General features: G+C 46.7%; 5 protein-coding genes and 1 pseudogene across 5 annotated transcripts; all 6 read right to left on the bottom strand.

Moving 5' to 3' along the window:
* Positions 1-207: 207 nt before the first annotated feature.
* LOC125553088 (ATP-dependent zinc metalloprotease FTSH 5, mitochondrial) lies at positions 208-4,516 on the bottom strand. The gene is made up of 6 exons (XM_048716846.2): positions 4,276-4,516; positions 3,378-3,462; positions 2,988-3,143; positions 2,556-2,863; positions 1,982-2,458; positions 208-1,901 (listed from the first exon to the last, which is right to left on the bottom strand). Exons 1-6 carry the CDS (start codon positions 4,492-4,494, stop codon positions 618-620), a joined length of 2,529 nt encoding a protein of 842 aa, XP_048572803.2. The 5' UTR covers positions 4,495-4,516; the 3' UTR covers positions 208-617.
* Positions 4,517-7,971: 3,455 nt separating this feature from the next.
* On the bottom strand, positions 7,972-11,129 carry LOC125554948 (ATP-dependent zinc metalloprotease FTSH 5, mitochondrial). Its single transcript, XM_087519125.1, has 5 exons — positions 10,407-11,129; positions 10,039-10,191; positions 9,617-9,909; positions 9,044-9,520; positions 7,972-8,960 (listed from the first exon to the last, which is right to left on the bottom strand). The coding sequence occupies exons 1-5, from the start codon at positions 10,519-10,521 to the stop codon at positions 8,178-8,180; spliced, it is 1,821 nt and encodes a 606-aa protein (XP_087375251.1). The 5' UTR covers positions 10,522-11,129; the 3' UTR covers positions 7,972-8,177.
* Positions 11,130-12,989: 1,860 nt separating this feature from the next.
* On the bottom strand, positions 12,990-15,193 carry LOC147976992 (ATP-dependent zinc metalloprotease FTSH 4, mitochondrial-like). Its single transcript, XM_087519130.1, has 4 exons — positions 15,057-15,193; positions 14,830-14,955; positions 14,248-14,724; positions 12,990-14,155 (listed from the first exon to the last, which is right to left on the bottom strand). Exons 1-4 carry the CDS (start codon positions 15,126-15,128, stop codon positions 13,394-13,396), a joined length of 1,437 nt encoding a protein of 478 aa, XP_087375256.1. The 5' UTR covers positions 15,129-15,193; the 3' UTR covers positions 12,990-13,393.
* Positions 15,194-15,326: 133 nt separating this feature from the next.
* On the bottom strand, positions 15,327-17,111 carry LOC147976991 (uncharacterized). The gene is made up of 4 exons (XM_087519128.1): positions 16,782-17,111; positions 16,104-16,218; positions 15,672-15,867; positions 15,327-15,473 (listed from the first exon to the last, which is right to left on the bottom strand). Exons 1-4 carry the CDS (start codon positions 17,094-17,096, stop codon positions 15,461-15,463), a joined length of 639 nt encoding a protein of 212 aa, XP_087375254.1. The 5' UTR covers positions 17,097-17,111; the 3' UTR covers positions 15,327-15,460.
* A 4,496-nt stretch (positions 17,112-21,607) lies between these two features.
* Positions 21,608-22,951, bottom strand: LOC147976990 (serine/threonine-protein phosphatase 7 long form homolog; annotated as a pseudogene).
* An 851-nt stretch (positions 22,952-23,802) lies between these two features.
* Positions 23,803-24,744, bottom strand: LOC147976989 (uncharacterized). The gene has a single exon (XM_087521048.1). It carries the CDS (start codon positions 24,742-24,744, stop codon positions 23,803-23,805), a length of 942 nt encoding a protein of 313 aa, XP_087377174.1.
* Positions 24,745-27,092: the final 2,348 nt, after the last annotated feature.

Genomic DNA, 27,092 nt, shown 5'->3' with positions numbered 1-27,092 from the left:
CTCTACAATCTGCCTTGTCTCTGGGCAGATTCACTCATAGGATTGCTGATTTCGTGGGAACTGACTTACTGATAGACATTTTTAGTATAAAAAAGGCAACCAATTAAAAAAGAAAACAGAGGATTTTGCGTTTACGGAAGCGCCTAATGGTATTTTTATGATGTTTTGCAGCTGGTGAAAACGTATGAAATTGCATTGTTTTGCAGCTGGTGAAAACGTATGAAATTGCATTGCATTTACACATGTCCAGTTCCAATAGAAATAGAAATCTTGGGGTACATTCATGCTTGAGACCCATAACAGGAGGTTTTACTGGTTCGCAACACATCATGCAAAAGTACAAAACACGTCGGATTCTCTTCGACCTTCAGAAACACAAGTCAGGGAAAACTCCAGACCCTACACATCGCTCTCTGCATTCAGTCTGCATGCAACGAAAGTATCAGCAAAAGGAATACTCCTTCCTGTAAGCGTCTTGGCGGCTAGGGCGAAGAAGGTGTTCCCTCATCCTGCTGACCCATTGTTAGCATCATCTACTTGTTGCTGCGTCAACACCCGTTTCTTGATCTCGTCATTGGTTCGCCGCTCTCACCGTGAGCACCCGTTTCTTGATCTCCTCACTGGTTGGCGCTCTCGTTGCGGGTGACAGAAGGTGTTCCCTGATCCTGCTGGCTACCGCTATAACTATCTGCTTGTTGTTCTGTCAAAACTAGCTTTGTGGCCTCCTCACCAGTGATAGACGGTGCTCCCTGATTATGCTGGCTGCTGTTAGGACCATCTCCTTGTTCTTCTGTTGACATTGATTTGGTGCTCTCGTCCCCAGAGAGAGAAGATGTTCCCTGATCGCTATTGTTACCACCATCTACTTGTTGGTCTGGTGATACTAGTTTTGTGATCTCGTCACCGGCAAGAGGTGGTGTTACCTGATTTTGCTGGCTGCTGCTACGATCATCTCCTTGTCGTCCTGTCGAAACTCGTTTCTTGATCTGGTCACCAGTGAGAGAAGGTGTTCCCTGATTTTGCTGGCTGTTGCTACGACCATCTCCTTGTCGTCCTGTCGAAACTCGTTTCTTGATCTGGTCACCAGTGAGAGAAGGCATTCCCTGATTTTGCTGGCTGCTGCTACGACCAACTCCTTGTCGTCCTGTCAAAACTAGTTTCCTGATCTGGTCACCAGTGAGAGTTTCATGCTCCAGGAGGGCATTTGCTAGCGCATGGAACTCCTTGTTGTGCTCCGTGAGAATCTTTTTCGCGTTCCTGTAAGCGTTGTCCAATAATGCTTTCACCTCCTCATCAACCAGACCTATCGTCCGCCCGCTCATGGCCATCGCCTTGCCACGGGCAGCATTGATGTCATTGCCATAGGAAACAAGGCCGACCCGCTTGCTCATACCATACCTGACGACCATGTCTTTCGCATATCGAGTTGCCTTGCCTAGGTCAGATGAGGCACCAGTGGTGATCCCTGCTTCTCCAAATATAAGCTCATCGGCCACCCGTCCTCCCATGGCGACGTCGAGCCTCGCCAGCATCTGCTTCCTTGTGAGGTGGCTGTCTTCCCCTGGCAGCTGCGTCACCTTGCCGAGAGCATTTCCCATAGGCACGATGGTGGCCTTGTGGACAGTGTTAGCACCGTCCGTGAGGATAGCAACAAGGGCGTGCCCAGCCTCGTGGTATGCAGTCCTCTTCTTTGACATATCGGATATCACCATCGACTTGCGCTCCCTGCCCATGATGATCCTGTCCATGGCGTACTCAAGGTGACCCATCCCAACAGCATTTGCCCCATCCCTGGAAGCCTTAAGAGCGGCAGTGTTCACTAGGTTTGCAAGGGCTGCACCTGAGAACCCAGGCGTCCCCCTTGCGATGGTCATCGCATCCACATCCTTGGATTTACTCACCTGAATGAAAGAATTCATGGAGAAAAGATCAAAGCCTCGCATCAGAGACCGCAAAAAATAAGTAAGCCTCATAAATGTACCTTTGACATGTAAGCCTCGAGGATCTGTCGGCGGCCCTCAACATCTGGAACCGAAACATGAACTTGACAGTCAAAACGTCCAGGCCTGACAAGAGCACTATCTAGTGACTGCGGCAAGGTCGTTGCTGCGATCACAATAATCCCATCATTCTGCTTGAAGCCATCCATCTCAACAAGCAGCTGGTTCAGAGCCGGCCTCTGTGACGGTACACCTTCAGTGTCTCTGCGCCCACCAATTGCATCAATTTCATCGATAAATACTATGCAAGGAGATCGCTTCTTTGCTGCACTGAAGAGCTCCCTCACTCTCCTAGCACCAACACCAACATACATCTCTTCGAAATCACTGCCACTGCACGAGAAGAAAGGGACGCCGGCTTCCCCAGCTACCGACCTTGCTAGCATTGTCTTCCCTGTGCCAGGTTGGCCCACAAGCAAAACACCCTTTGGAAGCTTGCCACCAAGGCGTTTGAAACTCTGCAATGCATGTAAAACTAGGTTAACAACTCAGTATCAAGAAAGAGTTGTTGAATTAGAACACCTGCACGCAGGTTGATGGCAATGCCACACTCACATCGGGATCTCGTAGGTAGTGAACTATGTCTTCGAGCTCAGCTTTGGCTTCATCAACCCCCTTTACATCACTGAACCTTGTGCTTAAATCTGTGGCTGATACTTCTTTCAAACCATCGAATTTGCTAACTTTGGTGTCTATGGCACTATCAAGCATAACCTTAACGCCATAGATGGCAAAGCCAGTAACTGTAAGGGCAGAGATGGTACGCAGAAGCTGCTTTTTAAGTAGGTCCTTCTCTACTGTGTACTGGGGTGCACTAGCAGTACCAAGAACACGTCCTTCCTCCCTTGCCGCACTTGAAATTCCTGCATAGAGAATAGAATCCATCCGCGCGCACAGAAGTTGTCAAGCCAAATTGCATGTCGTTTGCGGGTAAAAGCGCAGATACTACTCCTAACTAGCAAGCGTGGCGAAAGAAAAGGCGGCTACCTCGATTTAGCGTTTTGAAGTTATGTATAACTCTTTCTGGGGCACTCCTATGGATCTCGTTAGAAAGAAAAGCGGCAGCGCCAGAGTGCACGCCCCGTGCCCTCTGACCAACAAAGCTTGAGCAGTACCTCTGATGTAGATTCCTAAGCACGCTACCTGCATCAGTTAAGCAATAAGCAGAAACTTACTTCCTCAGTAGCAACAGTCAACCAAAATGGCGCGGTGGAATACAGAGTAATAATAACTGTCATCTACCTAACTGAAAACCGGTTATTGGGCACAATTAAGTCAGGCTGGCACTAGTTTGCAGTTGCCACATCAAGTATAACAACCAAGCCTTGTAGTTCAAGTGTGTGGTGGAGAGAGAAGAATAGCAGCCACATAACATACCTGCTCCAGAAGGTGTATTTGCAGCAGATGCCCAGAAAGCAGGGGCTGAAGGTGCCGCGGCCGCAGCTACAAGATTCTTTGCAGCCTGTGACACAAAAAATTAGGCCGGTCGGATAGCATAACTATATTCGACAACGGCAACAGCAACCAACCGCAACCCGTGAATTAAGTGGCTCGAAATCGGCAACCGCAGCACATAAATCAAGTGGCATCGATCTGAAATGCGGGACAGAACAGTGCCTTGCAATTGCAGTTTCAGCATCGGAAATGCATCAATTAAGTATATATGTGTATATACATGAAAAAAAGGCGTAGTGTTTAGTTGGACAGGGACAAGCTTTTTTCCTTTCTTTCTTTTTTGCATAGTTGTCAAGATTCTTTGCAGCCTGTGACAAACACACATAAAAATTAAGCCGGTTGGATAGCATAACTATATTCGACAACGGCGACGGCAAATAAATCAAGTGGCGTCGATCTGAAATGCCCTGCATTTGCAGTTTCAGCATCGGAAATGCATCCGTTGGACAGGGACAAGCTACTGAACCCACCGAAAAAAGCAACATCATAATAATGAAAAGGTTGGACAAAGAAAGAATGAGGGGGGGGGGGGGGGGGGGGGGGGGGGGATTCCCTGGAGAGGGCGAGCCGGCCGGCCATTTTCGGTGCTGCCGGTGCTGGAGATGAGAAAAGAACCGCTGATAAAAAAATTGACCTGCATTTCTCTGCCAAGTACGAATTTTGTTGCTAATCGTAGGCTAGACTAGACGGACGCACACAACTGTACGGCAAACGGCGACGGCGACAGCGACGAACTCCGTACGCGATTGCGGGCTCGAATCGAGTGGCAAAAGAACCGATTGCAGCTTCGGGAGAGGGTTTCCAGGCGGGATTCACGCACCTGTGAAGCGAGGCCGGCCGTCGCGAGCAGTGCTCCGCCGCCCCTCATCGCCCGCGCGCTCGCGCCGCCGGCCGCGGGCAGCGACCCGCGCGCCGGATCGACGCGCCGCGCCGTCGGCCCCGCGCAGATGGCCGGGCGAGGGAGGGGCGGGGCGGCGGTGGCGCTGGGTCGTCGCGGGCGCGGCCGCCGCTGGCGGAGCCCGCTCCTGAGTCTTGACATTGGTGGGATTTCCGTTCCAAAAAAATATTGTCGGTTCTCGACACCAAGGTCAAGGTCTTTTTGGTAATAAAAAATTCGGAGGCTTTAGGGGGGGATTATGGTTGACCAGGAAACAGGGCGACTTGGCATATTGTGGTTGGAAATGTGGGCCTCCCCTCAATCTAGGGGATGTTTAGGACCGAAAATGCCAATATTTGTGGACACACTTACACATGTATACCAAGTATGTGCAAAATTTCACGACATTATACTTTCACACATGGCGTACAGAGAAAGAGAAATACGCATTTTTAGATGGGCCTTTTATTTCTGTTGTTGGGCCGATTTTTTTTTTGTACAGCTTGCAAATCACAATATTTTTAAACGAAATTTAACACGTTTTTGTGGAATACATATATGTTTTCATGAAAAAAATCAGATTTTTTTGAAACTTTTGAATATGATTTTTGATGCTTTCAAAATACCGAGCTCCCTGGAGCTCGGCCTCTAAAACTTCGCATTCATGCTTAGGAGTACTACCATGATCGTAGTTTATTAGAGCATTCACTACCTAATCCGGCCTTGTTCACGGACATGGATGGTCACCCCTCAAATGCATCCGTGTGTCTTAAGTCATGTCCCTCAAATTCATGTTATCCGAGCACCCTGTACGAAACTACATTGATCTCATCATACAAACACATAGCAACAACAACAAAAGATGGATGGTGCATACAGACGTAGCATCATAGCCAGGGGCGGCCCTGAGGGGGGGCGGGGGGGCGGCCGCCCCGGGCCCCCACAAGCTAGGGGCCCCCACCTAGGTGTAGGTACTATGCACATGTTAGAAAAAAAATAGTCAAAGGCGTGGACTTTCAGCCTTCACGTACATGCACAGGATCGCAAGCCGAAAGAGCAGCTGCGGTAGGATTAGCGACAGGCACGCCCTGATTAGCGATCGCTTCCTTCATCCTTCACGTAGAAAAAAAAGACAACGATCTGCTATCCCTTCACGGCTTGACCTAAGAAAAAGTGCGATCGTAATTTCCCAACCTCCCAGCCCTAGGCCGCTGATGCCGGACGCCGGACGCCAACACGCCGTACTACAAGTCTGCCGCCTGGCTCTTGCTAATTCCGAATTCCCTTCTCCTAATCTCCTTCCTAATCCAGTCCACCACTGATTTCAGTCCAGGGGGGCCATCGTCATGCTACAGGGGGGCCAGAGAGATATTTATATAAAACATTGCATAGTTTAATAGGTCGGAATTGATTAAGCGGCTCCAACGTTTTGACTTTAGGATCAAAACCAGTACGGTGCTATTAAAATCCACTGATCCTTTCTATTTTTATTCCTCAAAATAGCTCTCTCCCCTTCCCCAATTCTTTGTATCCGGACTATCTGTGCTTCATATTAAGAATATGGTAAGATGGTTTCTTAACAATCCATTTACAATTTTTTATACAAGAAGGGAACACTTCAAATTCATAACTATTTATGTTCTAACATAAATAAATTCATGATGTCCTTTCCATTGTTGTTAACCAAACACATATGCTACAAATAAATGCATAAAATCAATTAATAATTTGTTCATGTCTAATAAATCATCATTTGTTTTAAGCATTATAATCAAATCTAAAAATCGAGTGGTGAACTAACCATATTAACTATTATATTTTTTCCTTCCAATTATCCCCGCAATATGTGCGCACATCATCCACACCAACAAGGACTCCTTATCCATTTGTTTGATATAAGCTATCCTTCGACAATATTTTCTGTTTCACCATTAACCTTAAAATTGTTTTTCACACCCAAACAGTAAAAATAAATATCTCATCGGCCAACGACTGAAAGATGTCATAATTGCGTTGGGCCCCACAAACAGTCAAAATAAATATAATTATTTATACTAAATTTAAATATACCTTTTTACAACTCATTTATACAATCACACCCTTTTCTAATATATTGTGTCAAAATCGAGCGTTAAAATTTCACATTAGTTTTTTTTTCATTGTGTTACCTTAAAATTTTAACAAAAAATTTGAATGCGAGAAAATAACAAAAGACTAAATGACACATCTTGTGAGATTAATTTTGTGACACTTGTTGCGTGTGTTTATCTTTAAATGCACTCGTGAGATATTTCTAAAGTATATGATATGACCAACGACTTCTAGTTTATGATTAGTTAGATGCAAATAGAAAAATCTAGAGTATGTACGTTTTCTGAACTTTAGATTCTATAAGTTTTTTTAAGGTCCCCGATCTATTATGAAGTTCCGTCAAGTACAGCGCACACCAAACATAATAAAAATTGTATCGACGTCCCTGAACCAAAGAATGACCACTCATTCTATCAGAACGAGTCGCTGACGTGTCACTATTGCCACTCTCATACTGGAGCTGACCTAACCTTGTCGGTGATAGTCATAAAGTCTTCGTGCATGTGCCCGGTAGCCACATTTGTCGTCTTTGAACCCTTAAATCAATTCGAACAACTTACATTAAATCTCACGGCTGGCAGGAAATTCTAATCACGCTGCCTCAAGGAGCCGCCAGGAATTATACGATGGAGCTCCATCTAATCCGTCGTGACGGATGATTTCAAGGAGGATCGGAGCCCTGTAGATCGAGTCAGAGATAAAGCACCGTCATCCGCCCGAGCACCGCATTTGGGAAGAAAAACTTTTGAATATTAAAACATTTGGAAATTTTTTAAAATTTCAGAATTTTTGAATTAAATAATCAAATTGGAGAGAAAATAATTATTTGTATAAGAGAGAAGGCTGAGAGTCACATAGGTGATCCCTTCATGAGAGAAGGTTGTGAAAGGAAAGCCGCGTGGTGAGCACTCATCTTTTTTGGCTACTTTTGCATCTATGTAATAGCCGCACGGTTAGAGCATCCATGGCGTAGTTGTTTGCTACCTCTAAGGCCCTGTACTAGGTGCTTAGAAAAATAAATCGAATTTTTCTGAAGCATCGGTGCCTATTTCTACTAAAAAGACGCCTGATTAAGCTTCTATCCTGTACAAATAAGCACCCGTGCTTAAGAAAAGCCTAGTTTATTTCTCCAAACACCTCTTCCAAGCACCTTGCATTGTACAAGGTCTAAGATTGACTCTAAGCTCATAGAGGCCGCATCTATACATGGTGAGCCATCCTTTTATTGCCTCCAAGCTTACTGTTGCCTCTAATCTTAGAGGCAGCCTCTAACAACTAAACAATTCTGATGGTCCCATTTGTCAATTAGCATGAGAGCAATTGTTAGAGAAGAGCCATGCATATGACATGACATGAGTGTACAGCTGCCATTTTTTTTTTTGGGCTCCATGTTAGAAGCAGATTATGGCCCCCATACACTGTGGTTTGAACTGAACAGAGGCAAGTGTGTAGGGCCGACCTTAGAGGATAAAAGCAGCGACCTACAGAAAAGCAGAGAATAAGAGACAAAGCAGAAGTAAATCTCAGATGTTGTTTAAGATCGAAAGCACAAGTTTCACTGATTCAGAACACAATATGCACAAGTTTCTCTTCACACCTGAGAAGCACAAGTCAGTGGAAATCCAGACCCTGCGCATCGCTCTTTACATTTCGTGTACACGCAACAGAAGTATCAGGAAAAAATCAACACTTCTTCATGTATGCATCTCCACTGCCAGGGCGAAGAAGGTGTTCCCCGATCCTGATGACAATTGTCAAGACATAAAACCTCGCTTCAATACCAGTTTCTTGATCTGGTCACCAGTGAGAGTCCCATGCTCCAGGAGGGCGTTCGCTACCGCTTGGTGCTCCTTGCGGTGCTTCGTGAGAATCGTTTTCGCGTTGTTGTAAGCGTTGTCCAACAATGCCTTCACCTCCTCATCAACCAGGGCCGTCGTCGGCCCGCTCATGGTCATCGTCTTGCCACCGCCGCTAACGGCGTTGTCGTCGCTGTAGGTCACGAGGCCGACCCGCTTGCTCATGCCATACTTGGTGACCATGTCTTTCGCCAATTGGGTCGCCTGGTTTAGGTCAGATGAGGCACCAGTCGTGATCCCGGCTTCTCCATATATAAGCTCCTCGGCCACCCGCCCTCCCATGAGGACATCCAGCCTTGCCAGCATTTGCTTCCTCGATACTTCGAGCTCGCTGTCTTCCCCTGGAATCTGCGTCACCAAGCCGAGAGCATTTCCCCTGGGCAAAATGGATGCCTTGTACACAGAGTCAGCACCGTCCGTGAGGATAGCAACGAGGGCGTGCCCACCCTCATGGTACGCGGTCATCTTCTTGGAATGATCAGATATCGCCGCCGACTTGCGCTCAGTGCCCATGATGATCTTGTCCTTGGCGTACTCAAGGTCATCCATCCTAACAGCATATGCCCCATCCCTGGAAGCCTTGAGAGCGGCTTCATTCACTAGATTTGCAAGGTCTGCACCCGAGAACCCAGGCGTCCCCCTCGCGATGGTCAGCGCATTCACACCAATGCCTTTCTGCACCTGCATGGAAGAAATCATGGAGAAAAGGTCAAAGCCTCGCACCAGAGACATCGAAAAGTAAAAATGTGCCTTGTGTTGCATACCTTTGACATGTGAGCCTCGAGGATCTGCTTTCGGCCCACAACATCTGGAAGCGGAACATGAACTTGACGGTCGAAACGCCCAGGCCTGACAAGGGCGTCATCTAGCGACTCAGCGAAGTTGGTTGCTGCGACCACAATGATCCCTTCATTCTGCTTGAAGCCATCCATCTCAACAAGCAGCTGGTTCAGAGTCTGCTTTGCCCACGATGGTTCTTCTGCGTTTCTGCGCCCACCAACGGCATCAAGTTCATCGATGAATATTATGCAAGGAGCTCGCTTCTTTGCTGCACGGAAGAGCTCCCTCACTCTCTTAGCACCAACACCAACATAAGACTCCTCGAAAGCACTGCCACTGCACGCGAAGAAAGGGACGCCGGCTTCCCCAGCCACCGCCCTTGCCAACATGGTCTTCCCTGTGCCAGGTGGGCCCACAAGCAGAATGCCCTTTGGAAGCTTGCCACCAAGGCGGTTGAATCTCTGTAAAGCATGTATCACCTTAACAAATCAGCATCAAGAAACAATTATATTGGATTAAAACACCTGCACACAGGTTGATGGCGATGCCACACTCACGCTGGGATTTCGTAGGTAGTGAACTATGTTCTCAAGCTCAGCTTTGGCCTCATCGACCCCCTTTACATCACTTAACTTGGTGTTCAACTCCTTAGGCACTTCTTTCAAACCTTCAAACTTACGAACATCAATGTCCTCCAACATTTCAAAGGCCCACATTACGACGCCAGTAACTACAAGGCCTCCGGCGGTTCGCAGAAGCTGTTTTTTAAGTAGGCTTTTCTCTATTACGTAATAGGGTGCACTGGCTGTTCCAAGAACACGTCCTTCCACCCTTGCCGCACTTGAAATTCCTGTATAGAGAGTAGAATCCATCCGTGCACACAAAAGTCGTCAAACCAAATTGTATGTCATTTATGTGGGCATAAAAGACTACATAATAGTCCTAATGAGTAAGTGTGACAGAAAGAAAAGGTAGCTACCTCGATTTAGCTTTCGGAAGTTCTGCATAGCTCTTTCTGTATCGCTGCTATGAATCTGTTTAAAAAGAGATGCGGCGCCAGAGTGCATGCCCCGTGCCCTTTGACCAGCAAAGCTTGAACGGTACCTCTGCTGTAGATTTCTAAGCAGAGTACCTGCATTGATTAAGCACAAAGCATAAACTTACTTCCTCAAAGGCAACAGTCAACGAAAGAAGCATATATAGAATATAATAAGAACTAGAATCTGCGTAGTTGAACCTGAATTAGGTCAGGATAGCACTAGTTTGCAGTTGCCACATAAGTATATTATACCGATTAAGGCCGTAGCTCATGTGTGCGGTAGAGAGAGAAGCAGCCATAGAATTTACCTGCTCCGGACGGTGCATTTGCAGCAGGTGCCCTGAAAGAAGGAACTACCTCCTTGCAGACTACATTTGCCTGTCGATACTTTGCAAGATGCCTTGCAGCCTGCAATACACACATGCACACACACGCAGGATTCAGTAAAGAATTAATTCAGTCTAGCAAAATATGTTTCCACAGTACTACTTAACAACGGTGGCAACAATGAGAAATATTGCAGTTTCAGCATCAAGTATGATGAAAGAACAGTTTTAGGTATCAATGGAGAATGGACAGGGCCTTCCGTTCCCCCAAGACAGGATTCTACATGATTTTTGGGTCTGCACTATATAGAAATTACCTGTAAAGACAATATTTTTTTCTGTAAATAAAGTGTTTGTTTGGGGAGAAGAAGACGAACACGAGAAGCCTCTGTCGACGCGGCGATTTATAGCTCGCGGGCAACTCGGCGAAGAGCGCCGCCGGCGTCCTTCGATCCCTGCGACCGCCACCGGTCGTCTAAGCTAGATCCACCGGGCCAAATCGAGGAGGGCTCGCGCCGGGTAAAAAGGAAATATCCCTGCCCCCACCCCCATCTCACCCGATGCGGCAGCGCTCGCCCTGCGGTGAAGGCGAGTCGTCGGGCGGAGCATCCCGGGGAGGAGGATCTGCCCTTCGCCGGAGAATCGCGCGCGCGCCGTCGTCTCCGCCGCCGGCGAGTGGGTCGTACGCGTCATTGGCGAGCGACGGCGGAGCGAGGGAAAAATAAAAACAGTTGTCCGTCGGTGTTCGAATATCCGTTTTCTTTATTTATTATTATTTCCCCCTTTAATGTTAGGAATATGACTTATTTATATAAAAAAGGAAACTCGTTTGTATATATGTATACATAAAAGGCACAGCATGATTTAAAAACAATACAAAATGCACCCCTGTTTCAAATCAGAATTTGATTGCTGATTTTAACAAACAAGAAAATATGAGTTATGTTTTCTAGTGGGCGTCTTATCAAACGATGTATCCTTATTTTCATATAAAATATAAAACCGCCATGATGGCTTTCCCTAAAAAATATAGGTAGTGTTAGAAACATCTCGAGTTAAGAAGGGCAGTGTTAGAAACATCTTTCAAACGTGAATGCAATAACATAATTCTTGAGGGTATATAGCTCGTACTCTCTTAATTAAACCGGTGACAAAGTTGTAATCTAAATTACTCCCTCGGTTTCGAAGGGAGTACAAGTCCATCGGTACAATTTTACCGACTAACTAATACTTCCTCTATTCCGTATGGAGTATAATATTACCGATCGATCAAACAAATTATATCGGATCGAAGAAACTGCAGACGCCATCATTGAAAAAGCTTGTGAAGACATGGGAAAACACAAAGATAAAATTGTATGACACAACGTGTCCAAGAACTACACATATTGCGCTCTCTATCTATCTATCTATCTATCTATCTGCAATAGCGATTATTTATTCGCAAAACAAAAAGAAACAAAAATCTTCTTCTTGGAAAACAAAAGAAACAATGGTCTACGAAAAGACAAGGAAGCGAAGGACGGACCTTGGAGAAGGCGAGTCGAAAGGTGGCCATGCATGCAGATCGCATACGTGGTGGCGTGTCGGCCGGCGAGATGGATCAAGCTAGCGCAGCTACTTCTTCCTTTGATCGACGACCGTACGTACTCTACGTGTATATATGTGACGCACGTACGTGTCGTGTGCGTTACTACCAGAACACCATCGCGCTCGTGTACATATGCGACGCACGTGTCGTATACTCGTATGCTACATGGAAGGAGAGCCATGCATCCGTACGTATGATGGATCCAACAAGCTCCATCGTTTACGTACGTTATACGTAGGCACCATTGCGCGCGCTCGCTCCGGTCTCCATCGAGTCCAGGTAATTAAAGGCGCACGCACGCACGCACGCACTCGATCTCCTTGACACACACGCGGTTAATCGTCCATCCACAGGAATTGCGCCTATGATGAATCTATGAACGTAAGTTTCATCGTGTTTACATAGCTCACCATTCAGTCAAAAATAAGTGGGTGCGCACGCATAGCCTTCATGACCGCCGGACCAGCATTTGATTGTGCGGCACGCAACAACCCTACCACCCCTACGCTCGTTTGCAACGTGGTCCTTGTTGCACCATGCGCAATAGCAACACGAACTCTCTTGCTAAAGCAAGAGGACCTTTGTTTCGGTCGCAACATAGGCCACGTTGTTGTAAAGGTAGAAAAAGCTTTGGGCGAAGCATGGCTTATGTCGCAAACCCCCTGAGCGCGACACAAGCCATGTTGCGAACGGCTGTGGTGGATCACACAGCTGTCACGTGGGAGAACATGGCTCATGTTGCGAACGGCTGTGGTGGATCGGACAGCTGTCACATGGGATCCAACGGCTCTGGAAGCGGCCAATTTGATCCACGGGTCAATCAGCTGATGTGTGGCGCACGCCATTATTTTTTGTACTTTATTCAGAACCTCATAGAATGCTAGCACATATGCATGTGTGTTGCATGGGAGAGAAAATCAGGGTGTACTTCAATTTAGTGGTAGACAGAGTAGAGCTAGATGCAATTGGAAGTCTGAATTCTGAAAGCTTTCTTATTTGCCGTTGTACTGAAACCATTCAAGCATTGAATATAGTTTTGTGGCAAATCAAACAAAATGCAAACATGCGGCACATTGGATTCAGCATGATCAGAAACCAGGAAGAAGAAGAAATGCAGGGGAACTCCATAGAGATCTGGATGGAGTTTTTCTGGCCATTCAAGCCACGTCCTGATTCTAGAGATTTATCTCTCAGATTAGAAAAAAATTCTGGTTTGATTGTTTTAGGCAGCACTCTCTTCAGACTTGAGAAACATAATTCAGAAAATACAGGCGCTCTTTACACTCTATGTGCATGCAACAAAAGCATCAGAAAACAAAACTTCTACCTCTCCACTGTTAGGCCAGGTGAAGAAGGTTTTAACAAGACTAGTTAAAAGTTAAAACCATCTACCTGCTGATACTATCTTCTTGATCTGGTCACCGGAGAGAGTTTCGTGCTTCAGGAGGGCGTTGGCCAGCGCATGGAGCTCCCTGCTGTGGGCCGTGAGAATCGTTCTCGCGTTACTGTAAGCCTTGTCCAATAATGCCTTGACCTCCTCATCGACCAGGGCCGCCATTGACCCGCTCATGGCCGCCGCGCGGCCACCATCGTCATAGGAAACAAGGCTGACCCGCTTGCTCATGCCATACTTGGTGACCATGTCCGTCGCCAGCTGAGTCGCCTGGCTGAGATCAGACGAGGGGCCGGTGGTGACCCCTGCCTCTCCGAACATGAGCTCCTCGGCCACCCGCCCACCCATGAGAACATCCAGCGCCGCCAGCATCTGCTTCCTCGACTGTTCGAGCTCGCCATCTTCCCCCGGAAACTGTGTCACCATGCCAAGAGCGTTTCCCCTGGGAACAATGGTGGCCTTGTGGACGGGGTTGGCGCCGTCCGTGAGGATAGCAACAAGGGCATGCCCGCCCTCGTGGTACGCCGTCATCTTCCTGGAACGATCAGACATCACCACTGACTTGCGCTCGCTGCCCATGATGATCCTGTCCTTGGCGTACTCGAGGTGATCCATCCCAACAGCATTCGCCCCCTCCCTGGAAGCCTTGAGTGCCGTGTCGTTCACTAGGTTTGCGAGGTCTGCACCTGAGAACCCAGGCGTCCCCCTCGCGATAGTCATCAAATCCAAACCCTTGGCTTTCAACACCTGCAAGGGAGAAATAATAATGGAGAAAAATGTCAAAGCCTCGCATCAGAGATCAGACACGGCGAAAAGCAAGTACGCCTTGTATTACATACCTTTGACAAGTGTGCCTCGAGGATCTGCCGCCGACCCACAACATCTGGAAGCGGAACATGAACTTGACGGTCGAAACGCCCAGGCCTGACAAGGGCGTCATCTAGCGACTCAACGAGGTTGGTTGCTGCGACCACGATAATCCCTTCATTCTGCTTGAAGCCATCCATCTCAACAAGCAGCTGGTTCAGAGTCTGCTTTGACCACGATGGCTCTTCTGCAGTTCTGCGCCCACCAACGGCATCAAGTTCATCGATGAATATTATGCAAGGAGCTCGCTTCCTTGCTGCAGCGAAGAGCTCCCTCACCCTCTTAGCGCCAACACCCACATAAGTCTCCTCGAAAGCACTGCCACTGCACGCGAAGAAAGGGACGCCGGCTTCCCCAGCCACGGCCCTTGCCAACATGGTCTTCCCTGTGCCAGGTGGGCCCACAAGCAAAATACCCTTTGGAAGCTTGCCACCAAGGCGGTTGAAACGCTGCAAAGCATACAAAACTTACTAGGTTAACAAGTCGGCACCAAGAAACAGTTATTGAATTAAAACACCTGCACACACACAGGTTGATGGCGATGCCGCACTCACATTTGGATCTCGTAGGTAGTGAACTATGTCCTCGAGCTCAGCTTTGGCTTCATCGACCCCCTTTACGTCACTGAGTTTCGTGCTCGAATCCCTAGGCACTTCTTTCAAACCTTCAAACTTGCCAACCTTCAGAGGTACGCAGAAGCTGCTTTTTAATCCCCCTTTACGTCACTGAGTTTCGTGCTCGAATCCCTAGGAACTTCCTCCAGTTTACCAATCGCATAGACTGCAAAGCCAGCAACTACAATGCCTCCAGAGGTACGCAGAAGCTGCTTTTTAAGCAGGCCTTTCTCTACCATGCAATAGGGTGCACTAGCTGTACCAAGCACACGTCCTTCCTCCCTTGCTGCATTTGAAATTCCTGCTGCATAGAGAACAGAATCCATCAGTGCACACAAAAGTTGTCAAGCCAAATTGCATGTCGTTCATCTGTAAAAGGAACATACTAGTCCTAATTAATTAGTAAACGTGACGAAAGAAAAGGTGGTTACCTTGACTTAGCCTTTTGATGTTCTGCATGACTCCTTCTGTATCACCCCTATAAAACTCTTTAGGAAGAGAAGCGGTGTCGGAGTGAATGCCCCGTATCCTCTGACCAACAAAACTTGATCGGTACCTCTGTTGTAGATTTCTAAGCACACTGCCTGCATGAATTAAACACCAAGCAGAAACTTAATCCATGGCAACAGGCACCCAGTAAGGTGTAGAATATGGTAAGATCTAGGTTGTACTAAGAAGAGGAAAAAGAAAGCATCTCTCTAACTGAAAACAGGATATTCGGGCACAATTCAGTCATGCTACTACTAGTTTGGCAGTTGCCACATAAGCATATCGATATATACCTGCACCAGTAGTTGTATTTGCAGCAGGTGTGTTGGAATGTAACATGGGCTGCGTTCTGAAGTTCTGTATAACTCTTTTCTGGATAACTCCTAGAAATGTTGCTACGAAGAGAAGCGGCGCCAGAGTGCACGCCCCGTATCCTCTGCCCAGCAGAGGTCGATCGGTACCTCTGTAGTAGGTTTCTAAGCACACTACCTGCATTAATTAAGCACCAATCAGAAACTGACTTCCTCCATGGCGACAGGGCAACCAACTTGGCGTATAACGTAATAAGATCGAGTTTACACAGAAGAAGAAAAACAGAGCATCTGTCTATGAGTTGAATAATAGTACATTGGGCACAATTAAGTGGGGCTTCTTTTAGTTGCCAGTTGCCACATAGGTGTACTGATTAAAGCAGCAATTTATGCGGTGTAAACAGCCGTATATACCTGCGCTGGTAGTTGTATTTGCAGCAGGTGCCCTCAAAGAAGGAACAGAGGCCGCTGACACAATCTCATTGCAAATCGCATTCGCCGGCCGATGCCTCGCAAGATGCCTTGCAGCCTGTGACACACACACATAGGCACACAAAGAATAAGTTGAGCAAAAGGGGATAAAGAAAATTAGCAACCAGTAAAGCAGCATCGATCTTTCAGTGTGTTTTCTGAAATGCAGACACTGCCTCTTGCAGTTGCAGAATCAGCATCATGCATACAAGAATTCCTGGCAACCTCGACAAACTCTAGCCATCCATCGCAATGCAAGGCCTCGTGTTCTTTTAGGACTTGAACAAACCTTCAGTAAGACACAGGCCAGACTCTCTACAGTCTACACACGACGAATCGAAAACACAGCTCTGCTTGGGAGCTCAGTAAAATTACTGAATCCCATATGAGAACCAACCAAACTCCCCTGCGAATAAGTGATGCTCAATATTCAAATGAGCCACAAGCAAGATCATCCTCGACAGTGGCGCAATTTCGTCTGTCCACAGTGAGTGATTCATGCCGGACTCGTCCATCTACCAACCTAGATCCGGCGGACCAAGATACGACAGGAGCGCAGCTAGCGACTTTTTAGGACTGGATCCATGAAATTTTCCTGCAAGCGCACACGAACCTACCTACCCTCTCCCGCGCTCGTCTGCCTCCCTCCCCGACGCGCCTTTCGCCAGAGGCTGGGGCCGGAGGAGCATCCCGCCATCGTGGAAGCGCCCGTCGGCTGACGACGCCGGGAAGCGGGACGAGAACTGCAACTCCAGGCCGACGGCCGGGACTCCGAAGAAGCACGCGCTGCGGTGGTGCGGAACGAGTTCGCGGGTGGGAACGGGCGCCGCGCCGACGAGCGGCGGTGGCGCGCCCGCCGTCGGCGTGCAGTCGTGGATGTCGCCAACTTATTTTTTTCCTTGAAACAAGTATTTTCCAGCCCGGCCTGGAGCCCATTCGCTTTCCTTACACAGGCTTCGGGCCTTCCAAGCGGGCCATGAACCAAGACAAAAGAATTCGTGACGAAGAAGGCAGATCGAGCACAATAGCCCACAACGATCAAAATCAATTGTGGGGAAGAATCAATTGTTATTTTTGCTGACGAAGAATTGTGGGGAAGAATCAATTGTTATTTTTGCTGATTATTACAATTCGGTGAAGTAGACTTTTTTTTACAGTGATTATCATTGTATAGTTATTTGATTGTTTTTTCCTATATATAAACTTGATAAAACTCTGCCCTAGTTGAATTTACAATGATTTACTGTGTGACATGGTGTGTACAAAATTCACGTGCCTTCTTCTCAAACACGGAGGTTCCAAACTATACAAGAAAAGATACGGGCCATTGTCGAGTGATAAAAAGGGCGAACGCAAATGTATACATAGCTAAGAACACAAAGAGAACAGAAAAGAAAAGGAGGGGGGAGACACGAACCTTGCAAGCCGCGGAGAAGGCGGCGCGCCATGCCATTGCCATGGAGGACGCGCGCGTTAACGTTCTTGGATCGGACCGATGCTTTTTTCACCGTTGTTCAAACGAAGGAACGGTACTGTAGATGGAACACGATCGAAGCAGCTTGATTTCCCTTCTAGCTTCCTCGTGTATGTGGCTGTATGCTACGCCGTGTTTACCATCGTGTGTTTCTCAAGTAGACTTATACTTGAGACGAGGGCCGTTGACTACGTGTTTGTGTATATATACGTGCATGCATGCATGACGTGCACAGAGATCGAGCCTCTTCCCAAGTTAATAGCGCCGCATGCTTGGACGACAAGGTGGGCTAGCTCGATGGAGCTAGCTAGTGCACGGTAAATTTCGACCTAGGTTGACGGTGCGTGCGTGCGTGGTAAGCCTTGGCCTGAATTTAGACTTTGCAAGTTAAAAGAAAAAAATTCAATCAAAGCAGTGCGTCTTATTGTCGGCCCAGCTAAATCGCCAGCACCTATACTCCCGTCAAAAAAAAAAATCGCTGGCAACTACAGCAGATACAAATTAACTTGGTGGTATATATCATTCCAATAAAATACATAGTGCCTCCATGCATGCGGCACCATTAGCCAGCTAGAGCTAGGCATGTACAGTATGTTCCAAGGAGAAAAGGCAGCGGAGCCAGCGAAACGACATTCCTCGACAGCTCGGCCGGCGTCTGTCTCGAGTTAGTCTCGCCGTGGCCACCTCACCTCGAACGCAGCTCCAATCGCTTTTAGACGCCAAGAGCATCCGAGGAGGAGGATGCCACTTTCCAACGCCGCCGTGAATGTCGCAGTCCGCAAGAGCTGTCTGTCTCGGATGCACGCACATGCCCACACTTTCGGATAGATGCGCCCACGCCGTGCTGCTGGATGCCATGCATTCTGGGACGCGTGCGTCCAGGCTGCAATGTACGGATTTTTTGTCGAAAGAGACCCTATGCCCACTGGAATTGACAAAAGAAACCCCCCGCGAACGAAATAGACAAAAAAGACCCCCTCACAAGTGGCGGCAGGCGCGGCAGGCGACACGTGTCACCTGCCGCCACGCCATGAGGCGGCGGGCCCGGCCGCCACAACAGGAGGCGGCAACCCGGTGTATAACGGTGTGTGCACAGTGCACAGTCCGGCGACGTAACGGGCCGCGCCAGGTGGGCCCGGCCGCCACCGGATGAGGCGGCCGCCCCTGCCGCTGTCGCTACCCTGCCGACAAGGCCTGCTGCGCGCGGGCCCAGCAGGTGGGCCACGCCGCCACCAGCCGAGGCGGCCTGTCCTGTGCTGCTGCACGCGCGACAGTGCGCAGACGGCGTTGATTCCGAGGCGCGACAGTGACGGCTGTGACTCCGACGCGCGCGGGAATATGAACGCTTTTGGTTCTTTCGCCCGGGAATCAATCCTGCCTTTGCTTCTTTTGCCTCAGCGGATGCGATGGCACTGGGAATCCGAGGCTACGGGAGACACTACAGGGATCGTAAATATCCCCGCTTAATTTTCTCGCCATCATTTATCGTCTGAGCTTATAAAAGGAGACACCGAGGCTCTCGTCCAGCCATCCTCGAAATCGGCAGCGCGCAAAGTGTGTAACACATTTTTTCAGTCGGTATGAGTTTTCCTTGCTCGGATCAAAGCATTAGGCCGAGGAAAATGAAGAATGCAAGTTTGCCTTCGGGAATGGCAGTCCTGCGGTGTTGGTGTGGCGATCTTTGCAAGGTGAAGGAGGTTACGGATTTTTCAGATTGGTTGGGCATGAAGTTTTTCATGTGCGCCAATTATGAGGAAGATCCACCCATAGCTATTTCAGAGTACGACAAGCCTCCGGTATGCTATAACCATCACAAATAGATATTGTTGGTATTTTGATAGATTCTTTAATAACAGCTAAAGTAGTTGTATCTTATTTTCAGTTGTACCTTGTCGTGTTGTATCTTATTTTCAGTTGTACCTTGTCGTGATGAAAAAAATATATAGTTTTAGAACAAAGTAGTGGCATTTTCTTTCCCTCCACTAATTATCAAACATCGTGCAACAACTATAAAATGAAATTAAGATAGAACATAATGCCTTACAATAAGAGAGTACAAACTAATAATGCAAGTACATCTGAATTAAACGGTACAACTGGAATATAGCTTAAAAACTATATGAAGGCATCATCGTCATCCTCCGTCGATGCTGAACTCTTGCCCTTCGAGGATGCAGAACTCTTACCCTTGGACGATGAAGAACTCTTGCCCTTCGAGGATGCAGTACTCTTGCCCTTGGACGATGCAGAACTCTTGCCCTTTGACGATGCAGAACCCGGAAGCGGCGGCATGAAGATATCATCTTCGTCCTCGCTCTCCTCAGTCCATAAAAATGGATACTTTTCTGCAGTCCTTCTAAAATATTGAGGGGAAAGCGTTGCCTGAAAATATATTTTTTCAATGTCTAAGACGGGCAATGGTTGCACAGTATTCATCAGCCCAAATTTTTAAAAAAAATTCATTTCGGCCTAACATAAGCAAAAGAGTGGAGCGGGATAGTATGGCGGGAGATATAGGTGGGAAAAATTGTTCCTGACTGGTGCATTTTTATTTCAGCATACATAGATGTTCAAATCGAAAAGTCTGATACAGACATATGTAGATATAATGGGTCGCGCACGTGCATAGATGAATCACCCTAATTTACGATGACCACCTGGCCTTTCCTTACGACTGGAAGGCGACAAGCGATTAGGTGGCCGGGTCACACGAAGACCGCGGCCGTACTCCAATTCGGCTTCATGTGTCTGCGAGTCCTGCGTAGGTGGTGGAGTCGCGAATCCTTGTTGCGAACCTGAAGCGTAATTGTAGGCGTATGGTTGTGACTCCGCGGGGATAAAAGATGGGCCAATAATGTCCCCTCCTAAGAACTCTATAACTAATGATGTAACCGGGTCGTCAAGATCATGTGATGCTCCCCGGAGGCCTGTGTTGACGCCGCGTTGGGTGTTCTCATCGCCCCAATTAACATCAGGTGTGTCCTGCATATAGAAACATTTTAAACAAACTGTTAGAGGATAATATATGATATCATTGTAAATGCATTGAAATGTAAACATGACTACCTGAGCATATCCCTCTCCTATACTGTCTGGCCATTATACGTTGTGCTGGTTTAAATCTGGTACACGAGTCTCCTCGGGCATGGGGATCCCTCGCGTGGAGAGATACAGCTGAGATCCCTCACCTTGGGTGTATGCATCATATCCTGTATACGCATATGGGTTAGGGGAAAGAAACTGCTCAGGCATCGAATCCAAGCCCGTGCCATGGTCCTGAGATGTCTGCCCCTGACGAAGCTGCATCGAAGAAGAGCGATGCAGTGGCAGAGATGAGTCATGTCGTGGCAATGTCGTTCTAGTACTCGGATCCTCCCCCCATTGCTCATGGCTCGTACGCGCCTCGCTCGGTCTGGACGACGGCGCCACACTCGGTCTGGCTGACCTCGCTACCGGCATGTATGCTCCAGTGACAACGTCGTCACCTCTACCGCATCTGAACTTCTTTGCCACGAATTGTTGCAAAAGTTTCTGGAATGTCTTGCGATATGGGCCCTGGGCCGGCATGCTATCCGTAGCCATCTGCCCTACTTCATCGACATTTTCAAGCTGAACAATATTTGGATGTTATTTAGTTCAAATGATTATGAAATGATGGACCTAAAAAAGTTACAAGTGATTACCATCTGGTCACGATAGTAAGCTGCATGCAGCTCAACATGTCTCCGCGCCTACTCCTCTTGTGTGAGATGTGTTGGTATATTAGCTGGCTGACTGGCCAGGCTAGCACGTGTGTTCATGCAGTACCACTGCTTGTACGCTTGATCTGTACTTCCATCGTACGGTCTACAAAATTAAATAATTACATAAACCGTTGTGATGAAAGCAAAGCATCTTCACGCATCGTATGATCATCGTAAAAAAATAATGTACATAAAATATACCTAAGTTGATGCACTATATCTGCTAGCGCTTCATTTTCCCACTTGTGTACCCATTCAATGTTCTCTTCCCTCCAATCGTATAAACTCCAACCCCTGCCCATATTGGTTAGCCTGCAAATTATGTAACAAAGTGTGAGTTTAGTAAATTAAAAAGGACACTAACTATTTAGGGATGTCACATCTTACTTATGTGTTTCCTCGTCGATACGTCTGGGAAAAGGTGGTGGAATTTCTTGATAGAGACTGAATTGTCTCATTACACGCTCTGGGTTGTAAGGCTCAACACACCACAGGAACAATAAGTTGCAGCGAGTTAGCCAGAATGCACTATCGGTCAACATGCCTGGTGTGAAGTGTCGAGCATCAAAGACCATTTTTAGCTGGTCCTGAGTCCACGGGTTCCATGTGACTTCTGCCTCATCAAGTATCTCAAACTGTTGGTGGTACATAGGGTAACAATTTTTCGCAATATCTGGAGACCAACGTTTCCGTGCCTTTGTCCACCTGGTGGCCATAGTTGCGCAAGCACCCTCGCTAAAGTCGTATGGGTATATGGGTTGTACTATACGAGGTCGTCCTACAGGGAGGTATTCCCAGGACCACAACTGTAAAAACTCATAGGCGACACAATGTAATGGAGCTTTTTGTGCGAAAGAGGTTTTTTGCGTGGCATCACACAAGCCTCTGTATGTGTGAGATAGCATGGCAGAACCGAAGCTGTATTTTGGCTGCTCGGGTAAAGGTTCATCTACCATATTCTCTGCAATGTAGATGAGACCAGGGACAACAACGTCCCCATGTGAATTTGGAAATAGATTCCCGAGGAGCCACAACAAATACGCAAACAGATGTCTTTTTCTCGTCTCCTCATTAGCGAAGCTAGAAAAATTAAGAAAGTTATCACGAAGCCAGACGAGTGGGATGCCCCGAGGGTTACCAGAACGTTGTGATTCTGGCATTTCCATCCCAAGACGGGCTGCTATACCTAATGCCCAAGATGGAGACACTCGTGGAAAGACTACCGGCTCACCTCTAATTGGTAGAGCAGTGATCATAGAAACATCTTTTAGTGTAGGTGCAAGCTCCCCAAAACGAAAATGAAAGGTGTGGGTTTCAGGTCTCCACCGGTCAATGAGGGATGTCAAAAGGGATGGGTCCGAACGTACTTGGTCGTGGCATGATGTGAGCCTAGCAAAACCTTATAGTCCATAAGCGTCAAGGTGAGCAAGGAATTGATTGTGTATTGGCCATGTTTTCTTTATGGTTCGAAGTCTGAAAGGCCGATAATCATGCTTAGTATTTGGTTTCAAAAATAGGTGGCAACGGTGACCGGCGTCATGGGGCCCCTGCAAAAGCACTGGCACTTCACCCATAACCTGCACACAAACATACAAATATAAATTACGAGGAAGACAGAAATACAAATGCAAATCAAAATTAACTTAAAAAATACAAAGAGATACGATTTACATTAATTATCTGAAGTTAACATCAAGAGTACAATAATACAAAGAGAATCAATTTAAATTTAATATAAGTACACATAACGAGTAGAAATATAAATAGACATGGCGAGTACATATATATCAACATCATGCGTTGTTGTTGGCTCGATACGGGCAGTCTTTGCGTGAATGTCCAGGACACCTGCAAACGCGGCATCGCCTTGGTTCTCCCATCTGGCTATGGTCCATGTCATTGCGATGACGCCTAGACTGACGTCGTCCCTTTGCGGTTCTCATCAAGTCGGTGTTCGGAACCCATTTCGGCCCATCTGGCCACAACATTTTGTAGTTCATATCAATGCCCCAAGCGCAGAACTCACCGTTCCAAGTGTTGTACAGATTGTACATGTTGAAGTACGTCGATATGTATGTCTCGACGCTGATTTTTTGAACAGCAGCCGCCCGGAGCACATGGCTGCAAGGGTAGCCCTCAAGCTTGGGCTTGTTACAAGTGCACTCACAGGAGGTTGAGCCAAGGGTGACAGCTTGCTTTTTTGATCCTCTGTGGTGACCCTTAACGTACTTGGCTCGCACATTGACCTCCCACTTATTCCTAAGTGCGTCTACTTTCCTGCAGCCATGACTTTGGGACTTCTTTGCTTTCTCGTCCAGATGTCTTTGCATCTTCTCGGACCATGGCTTGTTCAATTCAACTTGTGCTTTGGCGACGGTGACCCTGTCTGCAAAGTATGATAGGGTCCGGTTCCAAGTTTCTTCAATTAGGGCTGTGATAGGCAGTGCTCGCACCCCTTTAAGAACACCTCTGACATGTTGCTGGTCATTATTCCATACCGAGCCCCGGTGTCGTGAGCCTGCGCCCACTTCTCCAAATGAGGGCAATTCTCGGTGATCCACTGGCTCAAATTTATGGCCGTCCTACGACCCCTCCGGTCTTCTCTCTGCGGCAAGGCCGCGCGGTCGATCTCACCATTGATACCTGCCCATATTGCATTCATTTTGGCTTCAGTTTTTTGCATGCACATCCTCTTGAATAACTTGAACCAATCCTTGTTTTTGAATTTGGAGTAAAAGTTTGCTGCCAAGTGCCTCATGCACCACCTTCCCTCTAGATCGGGCCAACCCCACTCTTCTTCCGATGCCTTAATTATTTCAAGAGCGCTTAATAATCCAGTGTTGCGATCAGAAATGATGCAAACACCTTTACGCTCTTTCACGACACCAATCTTCATGCAGCTCAGGAACCACAACCAGCTATCTTTGTTCTCGCTCTCGACCAATGCATATGCAATAGGAAGAAGCTGATTATTTGCATCCGCTGCAATCTCCACCAATAGTGTGCCCTTATACTTTCTAGTGAGAAAGGTACCATCAACAGATAATACCGGGCGACAGTGCCTGAAGGCTTGTATAGTCTGGGCGAATGCCCAGAATAAGCGGTCCAGGATTAGCTCACCCGGGTTCATTGGGTTTGGACGTTCTCTCCGCCAAACTTGAGTCCCCCTATTAGCACTTGCTATTTGATGAAGCATTCTAGGGGCATAAGAATATGCCTCCTCATAGGTACCATACAAGTTCTTGAATATATTTTCCTTCGCACGCCTAGCCTTGTTGTAGCTAACAGGGAATCCAATTAGATCCTCTGCATCTTTTTGCATAGCCCTAACACTAATGTTGAGACTTCCCTGCACAATTGTTTCCATCGTCTGTGCCACAAATTTTGCTGTCACGTTGCAGTGATCTGAAAGAGTCCCAGTTTGCTCACAGGTATGCTCCACTATTTTTGTGATATGCCATGACTGACATACACCAGGCTTCAGTCTAGCGAGAACTCTTCCGCGGCAACCTTTCGCGGTGTGGATGCATATGACCTTCAACTCTTTTATCAGACTGCTTCACTCTATGCTGGCGGTGGATGCCGATTGCATAGCTACCCATTGCCTGGTAAGCAGACTTCTTATCTAGGAAAACTTGCCCAACCTCCAGGCTTCCCGCTCCTAGGCCAGAAGCAGAGTGAAATTCGTTGGTGATGCTCATATCCTGTAAAAACCCAGGTTGCAGTGCCGCCGCGACCGCCCTCTGAGGAGGAACATCTTCTTCTCCGCTTGACTCCGAAGACGCAGAAGAATGATCATCATCATCTAGCGCCTCCGGCAATCCCTCCACGTGTTCGCTCATGTCAACGGCCGCCGACCAATATCCTGTGTCATACACAGGCTGGCCGCCCGTCGGTTTCGATGGGCCGATGCTAGGGGCTGATGTGATGGCCAACTCGACCTCACCACCCCTGCTACTGCATCCGGCAACATCAGTGACTGAAATGAACTCCACATACACCATCGGCTGACCATACATTGAGTTATTGGGATTGCTTGCAAACCTCATGTACGACCCCCACGACCGATCACCTGTGACAGGCCGCAAACCCCAACAGGCAATTGTCCCATCATTTCCTCCGTCAACGACGAAGGCCTCCATTGTCATTTTTTTTCCTGCATCACTGGGCCAAACACCGCTCGGATGCACCTTCTAACAGCTGCGTAACCCACGTTGACCATGTCTCTCACCACAACTGTAGTTGACTCGCACAAGGACACATCCACCTCGAATGGACCGTCGCGTAAGACGTTCCCATAGTACACTACTAAATTTTCCATAGTACCTAACCAACATACACGTTTACATTTCAAATAATTAGTAACTGAACATTTAGTAACGATGACAACATTTACATATCATACGACTAAAATAATAACCGTATTTTTGTTACAAATATTCGGTTTGTTTCTAGAATCATTTGCTTACAAATATTTGGTTAACGGGTATTTAAAGATATATTTTTTCTCAAACTCTTCTACGAGAGTAGAAACGACTATTACTAAAAACTAATTTTGATAATATTTTTTCTCAAACTCGTCTACAAGAGTAAAAACGACTATTACTAAAAACTAATTTTGATATTTTTTTTCTCAAACTCGTCTACGAGAGTAAAACCGATGGTAATTACTCGCTATCCAAACAACCATTAAACATAATAGTACGATAATAACATTTTAATATCATATGAGTAAACATTTAATTTCTTCTGGCTTTATATAATTTTTAAATATCATACGATAGCAATCATTTATTTACAAATAATAATATTTGCAGCGGCATGCACACATTATTCGCAACAGTACATCAATATAAAAAATATTAACAAAATCACGGTGTCATTTTATACCTTAGCTCCAATATGGATGTGCTTGCGAATGCAATTAAGAGTCCAAATAGTTCGAATAAATTTCCGTCACCAGTACTATATGAACGGAGTCAACCTATTATCACATGAACATCAATATTATACATGGATTTTTCTTTCTGCTATCAAAAGTATGAAAATAGCACTTGCATCTATGTGGTCATCACCTCAAAAGGGACAGCGAAGATGGAAACACAATTTCTTCAATCACGTCATCTCCTCCTTGTTTGCTACTAAGATGAATTATTTTACCTAATTACATACATCATTAAGTACATTAGCACCTAATCTTAACATAGAAAATTTAGATTACTGCAACATAACAAAGTAGACCTACGGTTTCCTAACCATGGACTTATTAATAAACATACCACATGAAATAACATACCACATGCAATGAACAATTACAGTGCAATTTTTTTTCTTAATTACCGTATTAAGAGCTTCTCGCATGCCAATACTAATGGACGCAACTAACATTGATACAACATCTTCAACCTACTCTTCTCAAAAAAATAATATAAATGTTGTATCTGTCGTTTGAAATTATTTCTAACCTCTAAGCACTAACATCGCATAGCTAATGAATGGCTAAAAGACTAACTAATTACCATCATGCATGCACAAAAAAATCCATGTATTGCAAAGCTCATACCTTGATCTTCAACTTCGTATTTCACTTCGCTACGCAAATCCTACTCCTGAAGCTCTAAATGAGTCCTCCTCCAAGTGCTGAAATATTGCCTAAAACTACATAAAATACACACTTAGGAACTAATCAAGCAGAACAAAAACATCATGCACGCG

Source organism: Triticum urartu, chromosome 4A, assembly GCF_056163025.1.
Source record: "Triticum urartu cultivar PI428250 chromosome 4A, HENAU_Tu73, whole genome shotgun sequence".
Classification (NCBI taxonomy): domain Eukaryota; kingdom Viridiplantae; phylum Streptophyta; class Magnoliopsida; order Poales; family Poaceae; genus Triticum; species Triticum urartu.
This window is presented reverse-complemented; position numbering and strand designations above follow the sequence as displayed.

Bases quoted from the DNA above. Each gene is read 5' to 3' on its own strand.
- LOC125553088 (XM_048716846.2), bottom strand. From the start codon at position 4,494: ATGTCAAGACTCAGGAGCGGGCTCCGCCAGCGGCGGCCGCGCCCGCGA. The intron at 3,144-3,377 runs GTATGTTATGTG...TAACTGATGCAG, and splicing joins AAATACACCTTCTGGAGCAG to GTAGCGTGCTTAGGAATCTA. The intron at 1,902-1,981 runs GTACATTTATGA...TCTTTCATTCAG, and splicing joins TCGAGGCTTACATGTCAAAG to GTGAGTAAATCCAAGGATGT.
- LOC125554948 (XM_087519125.1), bottom strand. From the start codon at position 10,521: ATGTGTGTATTGCAGGCTGCAAGGCATCTTGCAAAGTATCGACAGGCA. The intron at 10,192-10,406 runs GTAAATTCTATG...TAATCAATGCAG, and splicing joins AAATGCACCGTCCGGAGCAG to GTACTCTGCTTAGAAATCTA. The intron at 8,961-9,043 runs GTATGCAACACA...TCTTCCATGCAG, and splicing joins TCGAGGCTCACATGTCAAAG to GTGCAGAAAGGCATTGGTGT.
- LOC147976992 (XM_087519130.1), bottom strand. From the start codon at position 15,128: ATGGTAGAGAAAGGCCTGCTTAAAAAGCAGCTTCTGCGTACCTCTGGA. The intron at 14,956-15,056 runs GTCTATGCGATT...GTACCTCTGAAG, and splicing joins TTGTAGTTGCTGGCTTTGCA to GTTGGCAAGTTTGAAGGTTT. The intron at 14,156-14,247 runs GTATGTAATACA...TCTCCCTTGCAG, and splicing joins TCGAGGCACACTTGTCAAAG to GTGTTGAAAGCCAAGGGTTT.
- LOC147976991 (XM_087519128.1), bottom strand. From the start codon at position 17,096: ATGGGCTCCAGGCCGGGCTGGAAAATACTTGTTTCAAGGAAAAAAATA. The intron at 16,219-16,781 runs GTAGGTAGGTTC...TGTGTGTCACAG, and splicing joins GCAGACGAGCGCGGGAGAGG to GCTGCAAGGCATCTTGCGAG. The intron at 15,868-16,103 runs GTATATACGGCT...TAATTAATGCAG, and splicing joins AAATACAACTACCAGCGCAG to GTAGTGTGCTTAGAAACCTA.
- LOC147976989 (XM_087521048.1), bottom strand. From the start codon at position 24,744: ATGGAAACAATTGTGCAGGGAAGTCTCAACATTAGTGTTAGGGCTATG.